General features: G+C 36.5%; 1 protein-coding gene across 8 annotated transcripts in view; it reads left to right on the top strand.

The window, feature by feature from the left end:
* L3MBTL3 (L3MBTL histone methyl-lysine binding protein 3) overlaps positions 1–18,752 on the top strand; it is a 128,236-nt gene that overhangs the window by 57,801 nt on the left and 51,683 nt on the right. For all 8 annotated transcript variants that reach the window (XM_060114378.1, XM_060114377.1, XM_060114376.1 and 5 more), the window contains 3 exons: positions 5,773–5,849; positions 8,763–8,848; positions 10,837–10,947. In XM_060114378.1, coding sequence (XP_059970361.1) covers positions 5,773–5,849; positions 8,763–8,848; positions 10,837–10,947 — 274 coding nt within the window. The remainder of the gene's footprint in view (positions 1–5,772; positions 5,850–8,762; positions 8,849–10,836; positions 10,948–18,752) is intronic.

The raw sequence follows: 18,752 nt of genomic DNA, 5'->3' as shown, positions 1-18,752 counted from the left end.
GCACCACTTATTGAAGAGACTGTCTTTTCTCCATTGTGTATCCTTGCCTCCTTTGTCATAGATTAGTTGACCATAGGTGTGTGGGTTTATCTCTGGGCTTTCTATCCTGTTCCATTGATCTATATTTCTGTTTTTGTGCCAGTACCATATTGTCTTGATTACTGTAGCTTTCTAGTGTCATCTGAAGTCAGGGAGTCTGATTGCTCCCGCTCCGTTTCTTTCCCCAAGACTGCTTTCGCTATTTGGGGTCTTCTGTGTCTCCATACAATTTTAAGATTTTTTGTTCTAGTTCTGTAAAAAATGCCACTGGTAATTTGATAGGGATTGCATTGAATCTGTAGACTGCTTGGGGCAGTATAGTCATTTACACAATGTTGATTCTTCCAATCCAAGAACATGGTATATTTCTCCATCTGTTTGTGTCATCTTTGATTTCTTTCATCAGTGTCTTGTAGTTTTCTGAGCACAGGTTTTTTACCTCCTTAGGTAGGTTTATTCCTAGGTATTTTATTCTTTTTTGTTGCAATTATGAATCGGATTGTTTCCTTAATTTCTCTTTCTGATCTTTCATTGTTAGTGTATAGGAATGCAAGAGATTTCTGTGCATTAATTTTGTATCCTGCCACTTTGACAGATTCATTGATTAGGTCTAGTAGTTTTCTGGTGGCATCTTTAGCATTCTCTATGTATAGTATCATGTCATCTGCAAACAGTGACAGTTTTACTTCTTCTTTTCCAGTTTGTATTCCTTTTATTTCTTTTTCTTCTCTGATTGCCGTGGCTAGGACTTCCAAAGCTCTGTTGAATAATAGTATTGAGAGTGAACATCCTTGTCTTGTTCCTGATCTTAGAGGAAATGCTTTCAGTTTTTCACCATTGAGAATGATGTTTCTGTGGGTTTGTCATATCTGGCATTTATTATGTTGAGATGGGTTCCCTCTATGCCCACTTTCTGGAGAGTTTGTATAATAAATCGGTGTTGAATTTTGTCAAAAGCTTTTTCTGCATCTATGGACCTGATCATATGATTTTTATTCTTCAGGTTGTTAATATGGTGTATCACATTGATTGATTTGCTTATATTGAAGAATCCTTGATCCCTGGGATAAATCCCATGTGATCATAGTGTATGATCCTTTTGATGTATTGTTGGATTTTGTTTGCTAGTATTTTTTTTTTTTTTTTTTTTTTTTTTGCGGTATGCGGGCCTCTCACTGTTGTGGCCTCTCCCGTTGCGGAGCACAGGCTCCGGACGCGCAGGCTCAGCGGCCATGGCTCACGGGCCCAGCCGCTCCGCGGCATATGGGATCCTCCCAGACCGGGGCACGAACCCGTATCCCCTGCATCGGCAGGCAGACTCTCAACCACTTGCGCCACCAGGGAGGCCCTGCTAGTATTTTTTGAGGATTATTTCATCTATATTCATCAGTGATATTGGTCTGTAATTTTCTTTTTTTGTAGTATCTCTGTCTGGTTTTGGTATCAGGGTGATCGTGGCCTCATAGAATGAGTTTGGGAGTGTTCCTTCCTCTGCAATTTTTTGGAAGAGTTTGAGAAGGATGAGTGTTAGCTATTCTCTAAATGTTTGATAGAATTCACCTGTGAAGCCATCTGGTCCTGCAGTTTTGTTTGTTGGAAGATTTTTAATCACCTTTTCAGTTTCATTACTTGTGATTGGTCTCTTCATACTTTCTATTTCTTCCTGATTCAGTCTTGGAAGATTATACCTTTCTTAGAATTTGTCCATTTCTTCCAGGTTGTCCATTTTATTGGCATAGAGTTGCTTGTAATAGTCTCTTAGGATGCTTTGTATTTCTGCGGTGTCCATTGTAACTTTCCTTTTTCATTTCTGATTTTATTGATTTGAGTCCTCTCCCTCTTTTTCTTGATGAGTATGGCTAAAGGTTTCTCAATTTTGTTTATCTTCTCAAAGAACCAGCTTTTGGTTTATTGATCTTTCCTGTTGTTTTCTTTGTTTCTATTTCATTTATTTCTGCTGTGATCTTTACGATTTCTTTCCTTCTCCTAACTTTGGGTTTTGTTTGTTCTTCTTTCTCTGGTTCCTTTAGGTGTAAGGTTAGATTGTTTATTTGAGATTTTTCTTGTTTCTTGAGGTAGGATTGTATTTGTATAATATTTCCTCTTAGAACTGCTTTTGCTGCATTCCATAGGTTTTTGATCATCCAATTTTCATTGTCATTTGCCTCTAGGTATTTTTTGATTTCCTCTTTGATTTCTTCAGTGATCTCTTGCTTATTTAGTAACATATTGTTTAGCCTCCATGTATTTGTGATTTTTACTTTTTTTTCCCTGTAATTGATTTCTAATCTCATAGCGTTGTGGTCAGAAAAGATACTTGATATGATTTCAGTATTCTTAAATTTACTGTGGCTTGATTTGTGACCCAAGATGTGATCTATGTTGGAGAATGTTCCATGTGCACTTGAGAAGAAAGTGTAATCTGCTGTTTTTGGATGGAATATCCTATAAATATCAATTAAATCTATCTGGTCTATTGTGTTATTTAAAGCTTGTGTTTCCTTATTAATTTTCTCCCTGGATGATCTGTCCATTGGTGTAAGTGAGGTGTTTAAGTCCCCCACTATTATTGTGTTACTATCAATTTCCTCTTTTATAGCTGTTAACAGTTGCCTTATGTATTGAGGTTCTCCTATGTTGGGTGTATATATATTATAATTGTTACATATTCTTCTTGGATTGATCCCTTGATCATTATGTAATGTGCTTCTTGTCTCTTGAAACATTCTTTATTTTAAAGTCAATTTTATCTGATTTGAGTATTGCTACTCCAGCGTTCTTTTGATTTCCATCTGCATGGAATATCTTTTTCCAGCCCCTCACTTTCAGTCTGTATGTGTCCCTAGTTCTGAAGTGGGTCTCTTGTAGACAGCATATATATATGGGTCTTGTTTTTGTATCCATTCAGTGAGCCTGTGTCTTTTGGTTGGAGCATTTAATCCATTCACATTTAAGGTAATTATTGATATGTATGTTCCTGTTACCATTTTCTTAATTGTTATCAGGTCTCTTTTGTAGGTTCTTTTCTTCTTTTGTGTTTCACACTTAGAGAAGTTCCTTTAGCGTTTTTTGTAGAGCTGGTTTGGTGGTGCTGAATTCTCTTAGCTTTTGCTTGTTTGTAAAGCTTTTGATTTCTCCGTCAAACCTGAATGGGATCCTTGCCACGTAGAGTAATATTGGTTGTAGTTTCTTCCCTTTCATCACTTTAAATATATCATACCACTCCCTTCTGGCTTGTATAGAGTTTCTGCTGAGAAATCAGCTGTTAACCTTATGGGAGTTCCTTTGTGGGTTATTTGTCATTTTTCCCTTCTTGCTTTCAATAATTTTTCTTTGTCTTTAATTTTTGTCAGTTTGATTACCGTGTGTCTCTGCGTGTTTCTCCTTGGGTTTATCCTGCCTGGGACTCTCTGTGCTTCCTGGACTTGGGTGGCTATTTCCTTTCTCATGTTAGGGAAATTTTCGACTATAATCCCTTCAGATATTTTCTTTGGTCCTTTCTCTCTTTCTTCTCCTTCGGGGACCTGTATAATGTGAATGTTGTTGCGTTTAATGTTGTCCCAGAGATCTCTTAGGCTGTCTTCATTTCTTTCCATTCTTTTTTCTTTATTCTGTTCCACAGCAGTGAATTCCACCATTCTGTCTTGTAGGTCACTTATCCATTCTTCTGCCTCAGATTCCTTCTAGTGTAGTTTTCATTTCAGTTATTGTATTGTTCATCCCTGTTTGTTTGTTCTTTAATTCTTCTAGGTGTTTGCTGTTTAATTCTTCTAGGTCTTAGTTAAATGTTTCTTCCATCTTCTCGATCTTTGCCTCCATTTTTTCCCCGACATCCTGGATCATCTTCACTGTCATTATTCTGAGTTCTTTTTCTGGAAGGTTGCCTATGTGCACTTCATTTAGTTGTTTTTCTGGGGTTTAACCTTGTTCCTTCATCTGGTACGTAGTCTTCTGCCTTTTCATTCTGTCTATCTTTCTGTGAATGTGGTTTTCGTTCCATAGGCTGTAGAATTATAGTTCTTCTTGCTTCTGCTGTCTGCCCTCTGGTGGATGACACTATCTAAGAGGCTTCTGCAAGCTTCCTGATGGGTGGGACTGGTGATGGGTAGAGCTGGGTGTTGCTCTGGTGGGAAGAGCTCAGTAAAACTTTAATCTGCTTGTCTGCTGATGGGTGGGGCTGGGTTCCCTCCCTGTTGGTTGTTTGGCCTGAGGTGACCCAGCACTGGATCCTACCCGGCTCTTTGGTTGGGCTAATGGTGGACTCTGGGCGTGCTCATGCCAAGGAGTAGTTCCCAGAACTTCTGCTGCCAGTGTCCTTGTCCTCACAGTGAGACACAGCCACCCCCTGCCTCTGCAGGAGACCCTCCAACACTAGCAGGTAGTTCTGTTTCAGTCTCCTATGGGGTCACTGCTCCTTCCCCTGGGTCCTGATGCACACACTACATTGTGTGTGCCCTCCAAGAGTGGAGTCTCTGTTTCCCCCAGTCCTGTTGAAGTCCTACAATCAAATTCTGCTAGCCTTCAAAGTCTGATTCTCTAGGAATTCCTCCTCCCAGTGCCAGACCCCCAGGTTGGGAAGCCTGATGTGGGGCTCAGAGCCTTCACTCCAGTGGTGGACTTCTGTGGTATAATTGTTCTCCAGTTTGTGAGTCACCCACCCAGTGGTTATGGGATTTGATTTTATTGTGATTGCGCCCCTCCTACCATCTCATTGCGGCTTCTCCTTTGTTTTTGAATGGGGGGTATCTTTTTTGGTGAGTTCCAGTGTCTTCCTATCGATGATTGTTAAGCAGTTAGTTGTGCTTCTGGTGCTCTCACGAGAGGGATTGAGAGCACATCCTTCTACTGTGCCATCTTGAACCAATCTCCTCCTTCCACTCTCTCTTACACCCACTCTATTCAGGCTTTTGCCCTTTCCCATTCCCAGCTCCACCAAAACAACTCTTTTCAACTATACTAATGACATTTATGTTGGTAAATCCAGTGATCAGTTCTTGTTTGTCTCTTCTTTGACCTAGCAGTAGCATCTGACCCAATCGATTTCATCTTTCTTTCTCTCTCTTACTTCACTAGTCATTCCTTCTTGGACTTCTTTGTCTCTTCTCTTCTCTTTTCTGTTCTCTGTACTCATTTTCTGGATGGTCGCATCTCTGCTCATGGCTTTAAATACCATCCCAAATGCTGATGACTCCTAAATATGTGTTTTTAGCCTTGATCTTGCCCTTGAACTCCAAATTTTTGTGCTCATTATCTACTTCGTGACCTGTTTATTAAACATGTTAGTAACAGAACTCTTCATTCACTGTTTGGAATGTCAGGCTGTGCTTGCATTCTTCCTGTCTCAAAAAATGGTAAGTATACTCTTCTAGTGGCCATGCCCAAAACCTTGCAAATGTCCTGGACTTCCCTTCACTCACACTCATACAAATTTATTATCTTTTAATTTTTGCTATTTTTGAAGTTGAGGGATATAACACAATTTGTGTGGGAACAAAAACTATTTCCCTGGTATCAAGTTTATACGATATGTATCTGATAAAAATCTACTTGGTACTAATATATTGGAAGAGTGAAAAATCCTTTGGTATAGCAAATATTTTTTTCAAATTAGATAGATTGTAAAAAATAGAACTCTGTATAAGGTGTTCACAACCTCTTAACTTTTTTGAACTTTTACTAGTATTTGAGAATTTATCCTGATAATTACGATTTTTAAATTTATATAACCTACAGGTGTGAAGCCTCTAGCCCACACATTCATCCAGTTGGTTGGTGTAAAGAACATCGAAGAACCCTTATTACTCCTCCAGGTTTGTGTTGATTTTGGGTCTACTGTTTGTTATGTCAATTTGAGTTTATTTTCATGTGCTAAAGAACAGATTCTGGGGCTTCATCATAAGGCAATGAGTTTTTGAGCATATCACTAATGTGCCATGGCTACTGCTTATATGAAATGATGGGTGGTTAGCTAACATGGAGCATCACTGTGGTATATGTGGTTGCTTGTGGATACTCCTGTGAGTGATGAAGACTCATTATCACAGGGAAAGGATGCCTCCTTGGTTTGTTAGGAGCTGTTGTGTGGTTGTTGCCTGCAGCGTGTAAGCATAAAGACTCAGCTTGGAGCTTCAAATACTTGTCTTATTCCATTCTACCAGCTGGTGTCAGTTTTAGGCTTGTCCCCAGTTCCTTGATACTGCGTCTCAGTTAGTACCTGATCATTTACTCACTCAGGGCACCAACAATTCCTGTGATGGGAGAGGCGAGTCCGTTCCACTTTCTGAGTTTTCTTCTGTGTTCACAGATAAAAGCTCCTGTCCTTTACTGATTTACAGAGCTGTTTTGAAGATAAAAGAGCATTTACATAAACTGTAAAGTGTTAAAGCAAGGTATTAATGGTTTTGTGGCCCAAATGTGTTGCTGCCTGGAAGATTTCTCCCATTCAGTCCTCCTGAGTCCTGTGGCTTATGTCATATTAGGAGTGGTGAATAGTGATTGCCACTATCACCATCTGAATTGCTGTGCGGATTCTTTTGGATTTCCCAGTTTGATAATGATCTTTTTTTTCTTATCATCTGTTTAGTCATAATCAGGGATCCAGTAAATAAACAGGACCAGTGAGCAACAGGTTCCTGGCTGTGTTTTCACAGCACTGGGTTAGGTACCCTGGGAAGGGGTGGTGTGAGGCATTATTAGTGACTTCTGATGTGAGGCAGATTACTAAGTCTTCTGTCTCCTTTCATGGACTTTTATAGTTCGGTAGAATGAACAGAAAAGTTGCAAGAACAGTAAATGGCTCATCTATACCCTTGAACCAGAGACCCATTCAAGTTTGTCAGTTGTACCAGTGACGTCATTTATAGCCAGAGGATCAGGCATATTACTCAGTTGTCATATTTCTCTGGTCTCCTTCACTTGGCTCTGCTTGACTTTTATGACCGCCATATGCTTGAGAATTAATGACTACAGATTAGTCATTTTGTAGAATATTACTTAATTTGGGCATGATTGGTGCTTCCTCGTAATTAGACCCAGCATATGCATTTTTGGCAGGAATATCACAGAAACAGTGCTGTGTTCTCACTGCATCCTCTCAGGTGGCAGTTGATGTCCGTTTGTGTCATTACTGGTTGATTTTTACTAGTAATTGATCAAGGTGGTAGTTACCAGGCTTCTTCACAGATGTCAGTTTTTTTCTCTCTGTAATTGATAAGTATTTGGGGGAGACACTTTGAGATTGTGTAAATATCCTGCACTTCATTCCCATGTCACTCACTAGTTTTAGCATCTGTTGATATTTCTAGTGTGAATTATTATTCCAACAGTTGCTAAATGGTAATTTTTCTTATTCCATCATTCCTTGTACATAAGTAGTTGACATTCTTCTGCAAAGAATACTTTTCTCATCTTCCTATTTATCATTCAGTTTATTTATATCAGCATGGACCCATACATTACTATTGTCATCAGTGGGTTATAATCCATTACTATAGTACCTTATTTATTTTTATGGCCAGATTTTCTCAGATTTGGCCAGTGGGAGCCCTTTTAAGCTGGTTTCTATGTCCTTTTGACATGTTTTTTTTTTTATCATTTTTTGGAGAATTTCCTATTTTCTGCTACAGCTAGGCTTATCTTGTGCTTTCCCTGACCCAACCCTGAAGTCGCCCATTTCTCCCAGACTCCATGGTTCCTTTTCATAGAGAATGATATTTAGACACTAAGACCTAGACACTAGGTGTGCTCACTGCTACTGGACTAATGCTGCTTCCGGCCTCTCAGTAGACATAGGAAATATAGTTATGTAAACATATAAAAAATTTATGTGTATTTCTATATCCATTTGTAGATATTGAAAACCATGAATTTATACCATTAGCTTCAATTCACATCCAACACCACTAAATTCATTCTGGTTTTCCACTTTTCATATTTATACCTCTCTTTTTAGCCATTGAGAAATCTGGCTTCTATTGTCTCCAGTATACTTACTTATTTTTTCAGTCCCCATAAAGGGGACTATATAAAGTAGCCAATTTCCTACCCTACTGGGCCAACATTAATTCCTACTCATGTCTTCCTACTGGGTTTTGGACTCTGGAGGAATCAAAAGGAGGGTGGGAGGGAGGAAGGATATTTGTTTTTAGACATTTTGTTAATACTGTTCCATGATTTATTTTAACTTATTTGTTTGGCCTAACAATATGACTATCTGGAATATTTCACATATTGATATATATAAACCTGCCATTCTTTTTAATAAATGCTTTCTATTTTACACTTACTGTATATATGTATTTTGCACATTTCTATATTGATGGTCATTTAACTGGTTTTTACATTTTCACATTTACAAACAATGATGCATTTTCTTTGCATACACATGAAAATTTTCCTAGATTATTAGAAGTAAAATTGCTAGATTTTAAAGGGTATTTATGTTTGTGTGTATTTTGTGTTGTAAGACTATCCTTACTTGAGAAGAAAATTGTATATATAAAATTTTCATGTAAAAGTTAATAAAGAAATCATGATCTAGATGAAAATGGTTTCATTATTACAAGTAGTTCTGAATGTGTAACCAGTTTAAAGTTATTTTGTGTAATATGAACATAATTTTCTTCATTATAATGATAACAATATCTCATAATTTTATAGGTCAGTTTGTGGTTCTCACTATCATTTTGGTTAAACCTGATAGGATTTACTGTTTTTATTCTTAGGTTATCCAAATGTGAAACATTTTTCTTGGGATAAATACTTAGAAGAAACCAATTCTTTACCTGCTCCTGCAAGAGCTTTCAAAGTGGTGAGATATTATATTTTACAATATTTGATTAATTTGTATTGGTGGTAGTGTTCAGTCATTGAAATTTAGGAACAGAAAGAGTATTGGTGAACAGGAATAGGAGAGAAACAGAAGACCAAAGAAGTTGTTTCTGAATTTTTACAATTTTGAAAGGCAGAATTGTTACTGGGGGTTTTGTTGTTGGCATCTAAAAAATACTTCCATTTTGGACTTTAAAGTCTCCTTGGAAAATACTTATATTTGAATTGGTTTGCAGTGAGTTAGTTGCACAGCACACTTCTCTTTTTCCAGCTAGATATTCTGAAAGACCAAACAGGATGAGATATTGCTTTATAATGAAAATTATATTTGATCATTCCTTTGGGTTTGTTTATGGCAAGCTGAGATGCTGGGTTTTTTTTTTTCTTTCTTTCTTTTATTGCTATAAATCAGCATGTTTGACTACCAAAATGCAAGGTCTTCTGTTTTTATAATAGTATCTTTCTAACTCAGGGTCATTGCTTCTTGCCTATTAAGATTCACAGTTAACCTCAGTTGTGTGCAAGGGAAGAATAAGAAATGAAATGTATTTAAAAATTTTTTAAATCTCATATATCTTTATAATTTGTAACTTTCCATGAATTTAAAGGAAAAGAAAGATATTTTAAATACTTGATTTTTAAAAAAAAATGTGAACAGTCTATCATAAACAACATTTTTCTTTAATGGATCCTTTTGTGCATAAATTTCTAGGATATTTAATGATAGAATTAATTAGTAAGCATGGACACAAATACATAAGAAAAGAACATCAAAATTTTTGAGAGAAAAACTATATTACATGAAGAAAAGCCATATCAAAGAATATGTATGATTCCGTCTGAGAGTAAATTCAGGATTTATAAATGAGTAATGTTTAGAGTCATGTCATATTTATGGATTTTACCTGACTCTCTAACTTTAACATAGCCTCGTACAAAGAAGAGCTGCTTTGCACTTTGCTTTGAACTGGATAAAATTACATCAAGCTCAGTCTGCATGTCTAGTGTCACAGTGATATCAGAGAGAAAATTAAGATTTCTCTCGTTTGGCCTTTAGGTACCTTGCATTAATTGTTCTGCATCCTTTACATAATTTTCACACTTGATTTTCACAGTAACACTTTTATTACACCCATTAGCAATCACCTTGCCTTCTGCCCATAAATTTTTCAGAGGATGATGGGTTTTTGCTGAGTGTTGAGGTGTGGGTAGCTGTAGGTCCTCATTCTCATTCTTGTTCTTAGGAGAGCAATTCCATCTTGCATGTCTTGATTGCTAATTCTCTTCTTAAAAAGACATCTGTTGCTTTTTGGTCTCACTACCACCTCTAATCTCTGTGTCTCATCTTTGCCACTTGAAGGTTCTTCCCTCTTTTTTTTTTTTTTTTTTTTTTTTTTTATTGCGGTATGCGGGCCTCTCACTGCTGTGGCCTCTCGTGTTGTGGAGCACAGGCTCCGGACGTGCAGGCTCAGCAGCCATGGCTCACGGGCCCAGCCGCTCCGTGGCATGTGGGATCCTCCCGGACCGGGGCACGAACCTGCATCAGCAGGCGGACTCTCAACCACTTAGCCACCAGGGAAGCCCTTCCCTCTTTTTTAAAAATAATTTTCATGTTTGTTGATTTTGCCAAGACACCTCCAACCAATGAGAAGAAACTCATCATCCCTATGGCTAATCAAAAAAACCATAGCATTTTGAATTTCATCTTAAGATCTTTGGCTTTCTGTTTGCTCCAGTGACTAGTTGCTCAGGCTGTTTCTATTGCCTGTGGGCTTGGCCATGTGATTTGGGATTATTTTTTTGGTAGGGAGGGTGAGGTCCAAAGCCATTCTAGGAACTTGAGTTTGAAAAGCTAGTTCCCTTAATAGCTCATCTTTTTTATTTTATTTTTTTAATTCTGTCTTTGTGACATAGAGCTCACCTTCCCTTCCTCTGAATCTCACTGTATAAAATTTTCTGTTATGGCAGAAACCTCCACATGGATTCCAGAAAAAAATGAAGCTTGAGGTCATAGACAAAAGAAATCCCGTGTTTATTAGAGTAGCAACAGTTGCAGACATGGATGATCACCGAATAAAAGTAAGTGTTCTGTTGTGGTTTTGTTTTGTCTTTTTTTTTTTTTTTTACAAGACATCTTAGACAAAAACTTTAGCAGATATTTAATTTGTGAAGTCCGAGAATTAGAGTAGTAAAGCCATAGAAATATGCAAATTAAGTGGCTGCGCACATCCTTGTGAATCAGTATTTTTCCACTTTTTTACTTTACATAAGTATTCTCTTTAATTATGACTGACTTTTAATATCTTACGTATATATTTGGAGGAAAAAAGTAGATACATCATATTAAGGTAATCTATTCAGGAGAAGATATAATACTTCATTTTCCAGTAGTGTGTTCTTTTTAAAAACTATTTAAGGTCAGTGTTTTCTTATGCAGTATCGTGCATGTCGACTTTTCAGAATATCCTGCTTTTTAATATAGGACAACTTAAGAGAAATATTTTTATAAATAAAGTCAGATTTTATTAGAGTTGGATTAATAAAAGTCAAGTACCTCTCATAAAGTAAACAAACGTATAAGAAGATGGGTTCAGTCCATGTCCAAATGTGATAAAGTGAAGTGTAGTAGCAGTTCCGGGTGAGGAGCTTCAGGCTCTCATCTCTGTTTCTGGCTTCAGCATTAACTTCACTCTCAAACCAGAATGATGTGCTTTCTACTTACCTCACAGGATCATTTAGAATTTCTGTTAAGAATAATACTAGTTATGAGAGCAGCCAGACGTTAGATTTACATGGAGTTTTACAGGGTAGGAGTATTCTTCCATTATCTGATATTTGTGGTGATAGCAGTGTGGGAGATTTATGTTATTGTCCTTACTTTATCGATGAGGCTGAGGCGCAGAATCAATTATTACTTATGGGCAGTGGCAGTACTAAGTCACGGTCCTAAGCTATAGGAGTCTAAGTTCATGTTCTTTAAATAATAATAAATCAGATCTTCATGTATCTCTAATGAGATAATATATAGGAAAATAAATTATAAAATAACATGAAAAACCTGTACAAAGGTAGTATTTCCATAAAATAGGACTTTTAGCATTTAATTCACTGTTTTTAAGATTGCGTAATCATATAACATTTTAGAAAATTTTATAAGTAATGGAAGACCTGTGTTAATCTTTTTCAAGTGTGTTTTCTTGTTAGTTTTCCTTAGAAATGTAGAATTAAGTAATACATTATTTTTATAATTCAAATTGGTCAGAATTGAAAAAAAAAGTGTTTTGGCTTGGGTGCAGAAAGTTTATTCCCATATACAGCTGGTGAAAGTATAAAGTGTCTCAGCCTTTCTGGAGAGCAGTTTGGTGATAGGCATCAAAAGTCTCAGAATGTTGTTTACCCTTTAATTCAGGAATTTCAGTCCTAGGAATTTATGTTAAAGGAATAACCAAAAGGAATATGCAAAGATAAAAGCTGCAAGGAGGATATAACAGAGCCAGTGATTTATGGTATTTAGCATTGAGAATAAGCAGAGTGGGAGATGGGTAAAAATAAATGACTATACGTCTTCATGCTGTTTTATATTTTAGAAGAATATTTAATTTTGGCAAGTGAGAAATTCGGGTTTAATACTATATATAATGTCTGGTGTTGTTTTTTAAAAGAATATATATATGTATGTGTATATATATATATGTATGTATGTGTATATATATGTGTGTGTGTGTGTGTATATATATATATATATACACACACACATACATAAACAGTTATGGAAATAAACAAAGCAAAATAATGACAGTGATTTTCTGTTAAGATTATACGTGATTAGGTTTTTCTTTTTCATTACCAGGTTTCAGGAACACTTATTACTTTTGTGATTTTGGTCCAGAGGGGTCAAATACTCTAAAGTGGATGGTTCAGTTAGTTAATGAGAAAAGTTTAGACTAGAAATCCAGCTCTTTTTGCTTCTGGCTGAATTCTCTTTCCAGTACAACATCCAGGTCAATCTTTAATACACAAAAAAGAACTGGCTACTGAGGTATATAGTTGACAATCATCTTTTATAATACTGGAATGAATTTCATAGCTAAACATAAACCAGTGGACAAATATCTGTTTTTTTATGAAGTCCACAAAAGGTTAGTGAACAGGTGACAGTAACTCAATCTGAGGATTCATCAGAGACTTGTGAAAATACAGGACACTTTCAACAGTAGAAGTTTTTCTAATAATATGGGAGATGATATAGCAAGAATGCTTATTTTTTCTTTTTCAGGAAGGACAAGAAAGCGGAAAATAGAGACAAAGTCATTAGTGTAGTGTAATATTTTAAGTTTCTCAAGGGTAAAAATCAACTCTTAAGTTAAATAAAATCAACTTTTTAAGTTATGTAATCCATAACATTTCACACTGAGTTATTACAGTTAAATTTTTTTAAACCTAGTGTATTTTGCTGTTGAAGGAAAATGACGAGAATAGTTTTGCTCTTGTCTTTTACGTTTTCGTGACAGAACGTAAGATTGTTCTGCCCTCTCCGTCCCCACCGCCAGGTCTGGTTCCCCAGAGGCAAGAACTTTCAACTCTTCTGGCTGTTGCTTATGACATTTGATCAGCAGTTTAAAAAAATAATAGCTGCATTCTGCTATTTCTGAATCCATCAATTTAAAATATGTTTATTTCCTTCCTGTTTTGGTAGTTCAGGATTTAGGTCTTGTCATCCTTCCCTTCCGCTTATCCTTTCAGTAATTATTTCACAGTGTTTGTTCTTTTTTTTTTTCACTCTTCCATGTTTACTGTTGTAAACAAATCTCGTTCACTGCTGAGCAAAGGCGTCTTTTTCTTATGATACTTTGTTTTTCCTAGAGCCAGTAATTAATTTGTATTTTGATTTTCAATTGTCTGTGTTCTTACTGGATTTTAACAAATGCTCCAATAAATCTGACAAGCCTTTTGGTCAAAAAGCTCAAGTGTATTTTTGAATCTTGCATCTATATCTTTCTTTTTTTTCCTGAACCCTTCTTCCCACAACTTAACAGCCACCTATTCTGATCAGCATGGTTACCCTCTCAGCCTCACACACAGCTTTCATCCTGAGACTCCTCTTTGCCAACACACTATATTGTATATTCATTTTTCCTGAGTCTCATGCTTTATATTCCTTTGTATACTCTCTTACCTTGCTGAAATACTCTTGTAACTTTCTGAGGAAGGGTGTATGAAAGGCATATTTTTCGACTCTTTGCATATCTGAAAATGTCAATATACTAACCTTTCACTTGATTCATACTGTGATGGGGTAGAGAATCATTTCCCCTCAGAAACTACAAGCATTGTTCTGCTGTCTTCCCATGTCAAATGTTGGTTTTTGAGACATCCACGGCCATTGGGTTCCTTCTCTCTGGGTGATGTACCTTTTCTCTCTGGAAACTCTCAAGACCATCTTTGTCCCTGATATTCTGATGTTTTGTAGTGACGTGCCTTGGTGTGAGGGTCATTTTTCACTTATCATGCAGGGCACTAATACCCTTTCACTGTGGAGTTTCATATCCTTTGGTTTTTAGAAATGTTCTTACATTATTGATTTGATGACTTCCTTCTCTCTCACTGTTCTCTTTTGCAAGTCCTGCTACTCTGGTATTAAACCTCTGGGATGGACCCCCTATTTTTCTTATATTTTCTTTCTTATGCTTCTCTGATTTTTTTTTCTACTTGCTTAGAGATATCCACTCTATTTTTTAAATCCTGTATTGCATTTTTAATAACAACTATGTTTTTTTTAATTTTCAAGAGTTTTTTCTTATTTTCTAGTCTTCTCCCTTCCCCCCTTTCAAAATGGCATCCTCTTTTTATTTCCTGAAGCAATATTGTTTCTTGTCTGAGGACACCAGTGATAGTTTTCCTTCTGTTTCCTTTTATTTTCTCTAAATTCCTCTTTGAGTTAGTTTGGCTTCTGCTTTCACATTAGAGCCTCTCTTCAAATGTCAAGTCCTTGGCTGGATGTTCACAGTAAGAAAAGGCACTTAACATTAGTTGTTTTTAGTCAATAAGGTGGGCTTTATTGGCTGTTGGGCTTCATGTGGAAAAAGAGAGCAGAGAGCCAGCTTTTTCATAGGGAGGTCCCCATTCTTCAGCGTCTGGATTCTTGGTCTAGAGCCTTTCCGTTTCTTCTAGTCTCCTCCCTAGGGAGGGGCAAACTTGGTGGCCCCTGTGTGAGGCAGGGAGAAGGATGGGGTTGGAGGATACGGGCTCTCACTCAGTCCGTGTGCTTTCTGTCTGGCCCGTCACCATTGTCCTGGAGTTTAAAACCTCCATGCTTATGTCTCTAGAAAGTAAACCTCTACTCTTGGAGGGTTGCTGAAGGGGCAGCTACTTCGGTGGGTGGCATAGAGGATCAGACCTAGAGGTCTAACCACTCCATATTCAGAGTTTGAGCCAATCCTGTCATTTTCCAGGATGTGGAAAACCTCCTCACATACCGCTGCCTCCATATTGAGCCCTTCTGGGTTCTGCACTGCGAGCCAGTTCACTCTGGGCCTGCATTCCCTCTCTAGGCATCTGGGTTGCAACCCACCCACTCTCTACCAGTGGGTCAGCCCTCCCTCATCTGCTTCTTCCCTCCACATACATCATTGCCACTTCTCACCTATCAGCTACTTTCCTTCTCCATTTGTCCTTCTGGGTTTTTACCTTTTCGAACATAACTTTCATTTCAGAAGAGAGCAGAAATAAGCACCTGGGTCTAAAATGTGTTTTACTGAGTTGCCTTTCACCTGAACAGAAAATACAACCAAATCATTTTTTAAAAAAAGAAATAGTGTGCTTTCTAAAAATATTATCTGTCTTAATCTTGAAATTTTCAATAACGAGTATTAAGTTTTTATAAAGGGTCCAAATTACACTCCTAGGTTAAAAAATGTATTCAGTTTTCTAAACTATAATTTTAAATATGTGTAAGTTAAGTCATCTGTACTATGCTTTGATACATAATAGTCTATTTTCTTTAGAATTTTAATTAAATTCAGCCTTGTTGCTGAGTTGCTTTTATGTTTAACTGATTTTGTACTGGGACATTTCTATTATAAATATTTTTAGATGTCTTTTTATGTTCTGTACAATGTTTAAATATTTCGTGTTGTATGTTTATGTATCTTCCTCTCTTGCTCTTTGTCAGGCATTTGATTTCATTTCAAAATAGGACCCAGCAAGAGAAAAGTTATCAGTTACCATTACTAGAATGTCTGATTTTTTGTTTGTTTAAAGCCTCTTAATGTGCCAGGGACTGAAGTAGTAAAGATGAAATGAAATTATATAAACTTTAATAAATTTATTTCATCTGTGCTTCCAGAGTAAGAATATTAATTAGGGTTAATATTAATTTTGTATATATTATTAATGTTCACATAATTTCACATAGCAGTTTTTTTTTTTTTTTTTTTTTTGCGGTATGCGGGCCTCTCACTGTTGTGGCCTCCCCCGTTGCGGAGCACAGGCTCCGGACGCGCAGGCTCCGGACGCGCAGGCTCAGCGGCCATGGCTCACGGGCCCAGCCGCTCCGCGGCATATGGGATCCTCCCAGACCGGGGCACGAACCCGTATCCCCTGCATCGGCAGGCGGACTCTCAACCACTTGCGCCACCAGGGAGGCCCCACATAGCAGTTTTTTAATTGAAGTATACTTGACTTACAATATTTTATTAGTTTCAGGTGTACAGTGTAGTGAGTATTTTTGCAGATTATACTCCATTAAAAGTTATTACAAGTAATGGCTATAATTCCCTGTGCTGTACAATATATCCTTGTTGCTTATCTATTTTATACATAGTAGTTTGCATCTGTTAATCCCATACCCCTAATTTGTTCTTTCCCCCTTCTCTCTCCCCTCTGGTAACCACTAGTTTGTTTTCTATATCTGTGGGTCTCTTTCTGTTTTGCATATATATTTATTTGTATTATTTTTTAGATTCCACATATAAATGATTAGGTAGCAGTTTTTAAGTGCATTTGCTACTTAGAGAATTGTATTGTTACCTCTGTTCATAATATCTAAATTAAATTTTAACTCTGAAATTTAACCTTAAAGTACTAGAATTCTCCTGATTGCCGGTCAACCTAGTTTGTAGGAGATTTTAGACTTATTTACAGTAACTAAGTTATATCTGTCATCTAAGATAGGTGACTTTTCATTGCCAAACTGAGAGGTCAGTTTTAATGAAAAGTAGGAAGGGGTTATGGTATCACCAGATATAGTAGCTCTAACATATTCTTGAAGGTATATGGGAGGAAATTTTTAAAATAACCCTATTATTTATGATGATATTAAGATTTTTGGAGTCTATATTGCTTTACAGTAGTGTCCTGTTTAGTGTCAGTGGGACTCAATTCTGAGTGCACAGCAGAGTTACTTAGAAGTTAAGTAAACATATAGGTGCACAGAACCCAAGCTATAAGTTCAGAACCTCCTTGGTGAGCTCAGCCATTTTTGTATTTTTTTTCTTCTTCTTTTCAATAATCATGAGTAATTCTAGTGTATATCCAGGTTGGAGAACCACTTACTTGTTAGGATTGAGTTTGTTTGCTGTAGGAAGATAGCTAAATTTTGTAAAATTTAACAAATGGAACATGAGTTATGGGAACATTGATTCCAGTATAGAAAAAGTGAAATTCAGGAATAGCAAGATGAGAAAACATAAGAGTTTTGTGTATCCAGTAAAGTAGAGCATTATCACTTGATGATTAGTTGAGAATTAGAATGCTTAAAACTTAACTGTAATGCTGTGAATTATGACTGCTCATTTATTGGTGGCATTGATAGCATAAACTTTAGAAAATTACCATGAATATCATTCTGTGTTATTTGAACATTATTTTTGATCAGAGGAAAGGAAAGGGTTGTTTCAAGTTAAACAACTTTCTTTAAGTGCTGCTTTTATATGCAAAATGTATGTGAATGATGAACAAGTTTATTTTGGATCCATGAATTTTAGCCTCTTACTCCTCCTAACTAGCTCTGTGATCTTTTCTCCTCTTTAAAATATTATCCATGATTTCTTGCAGGTGTGGAATTCTGTGGGATTTAATTCTAGGATTAATTAATTTCTAAGCTTGAGAAAGTGGAGTCATTGCAATGGACATTATATTGAACCTATATATACATACCTTAATAACTCTGTACTATTCCATCATATAAATATACCATTATTTAACCAGTCTCCTGATGGTAGACACTCTGGTTGCTTTCTACTACAACAATGAGTTGAGTTATTTAGATTATCAAGTCAAAGATGATATATTTTAAGTGTTGATCCATTATTGCCAAATAACTCTCCAGAAATATCTCACCAGTCAAGACTCCTGTCAATGGTCTATGAGAACGTCCATTTATTCTCATACTTAACAGCTCTAGAAGTCACCAAAATGGAATGTTTTGGCAGGTTGAAAGAAGAAGAATTTCATCCTGTGATTTTAATTTATAGTTTTTTAGTTATAAGTGAAATTGATTGTCTTTTCACGTGTTTACTAACAATTTATTTTCTTGTTTATGAGCCATTTGTATCTTTTTCATCTTTTCTGTTGGATTTTTCACCTTTTTATACTGGTATATGGTGTTTTTACAAATTAAGGAACGAAGTACATTGTCACATGTTAACAGATGTGTTTTTCAGGTTTCTTTTGGGTTTTCCATCTTGCCAGCAGTAATATTTGCCATTGTGAATATTTAAATTTTGATGTACTTGAATTGATGCATCTTTTTTTTATGGCTTTTGAGTTTGGTGTCTTGCTTACAAAGGCTACTGCACTCTAAGATAAATATATTAATGTATGCTTTCTTCTAGAACTTTTATTGTTCAGTTTTCAGTGTTTGGATTTTTTTATCCATCTGGCAT

This window comes from Mesoplodon densirostris, chromosome 12, assembly GCF_025265405.1.
Source record: "Mesoplodon densirostris isolate mMesDen1 chromosome 12, mMesDen1 primary haplotype, whole genome shotgun sequence".
Classification (NCBI taxonomy): Eukaryota; Metazoa; Chordata; class Mammalia; order Artiodactyla; family Ziphiidae; genus Mesoplodon; species Mesoplodon densirostris.
The sequence above is the reverse complement of the archived record's forward strand: the minus strand, read 5'-3'. Positions and strand labels throughout refer to the sequence as shown.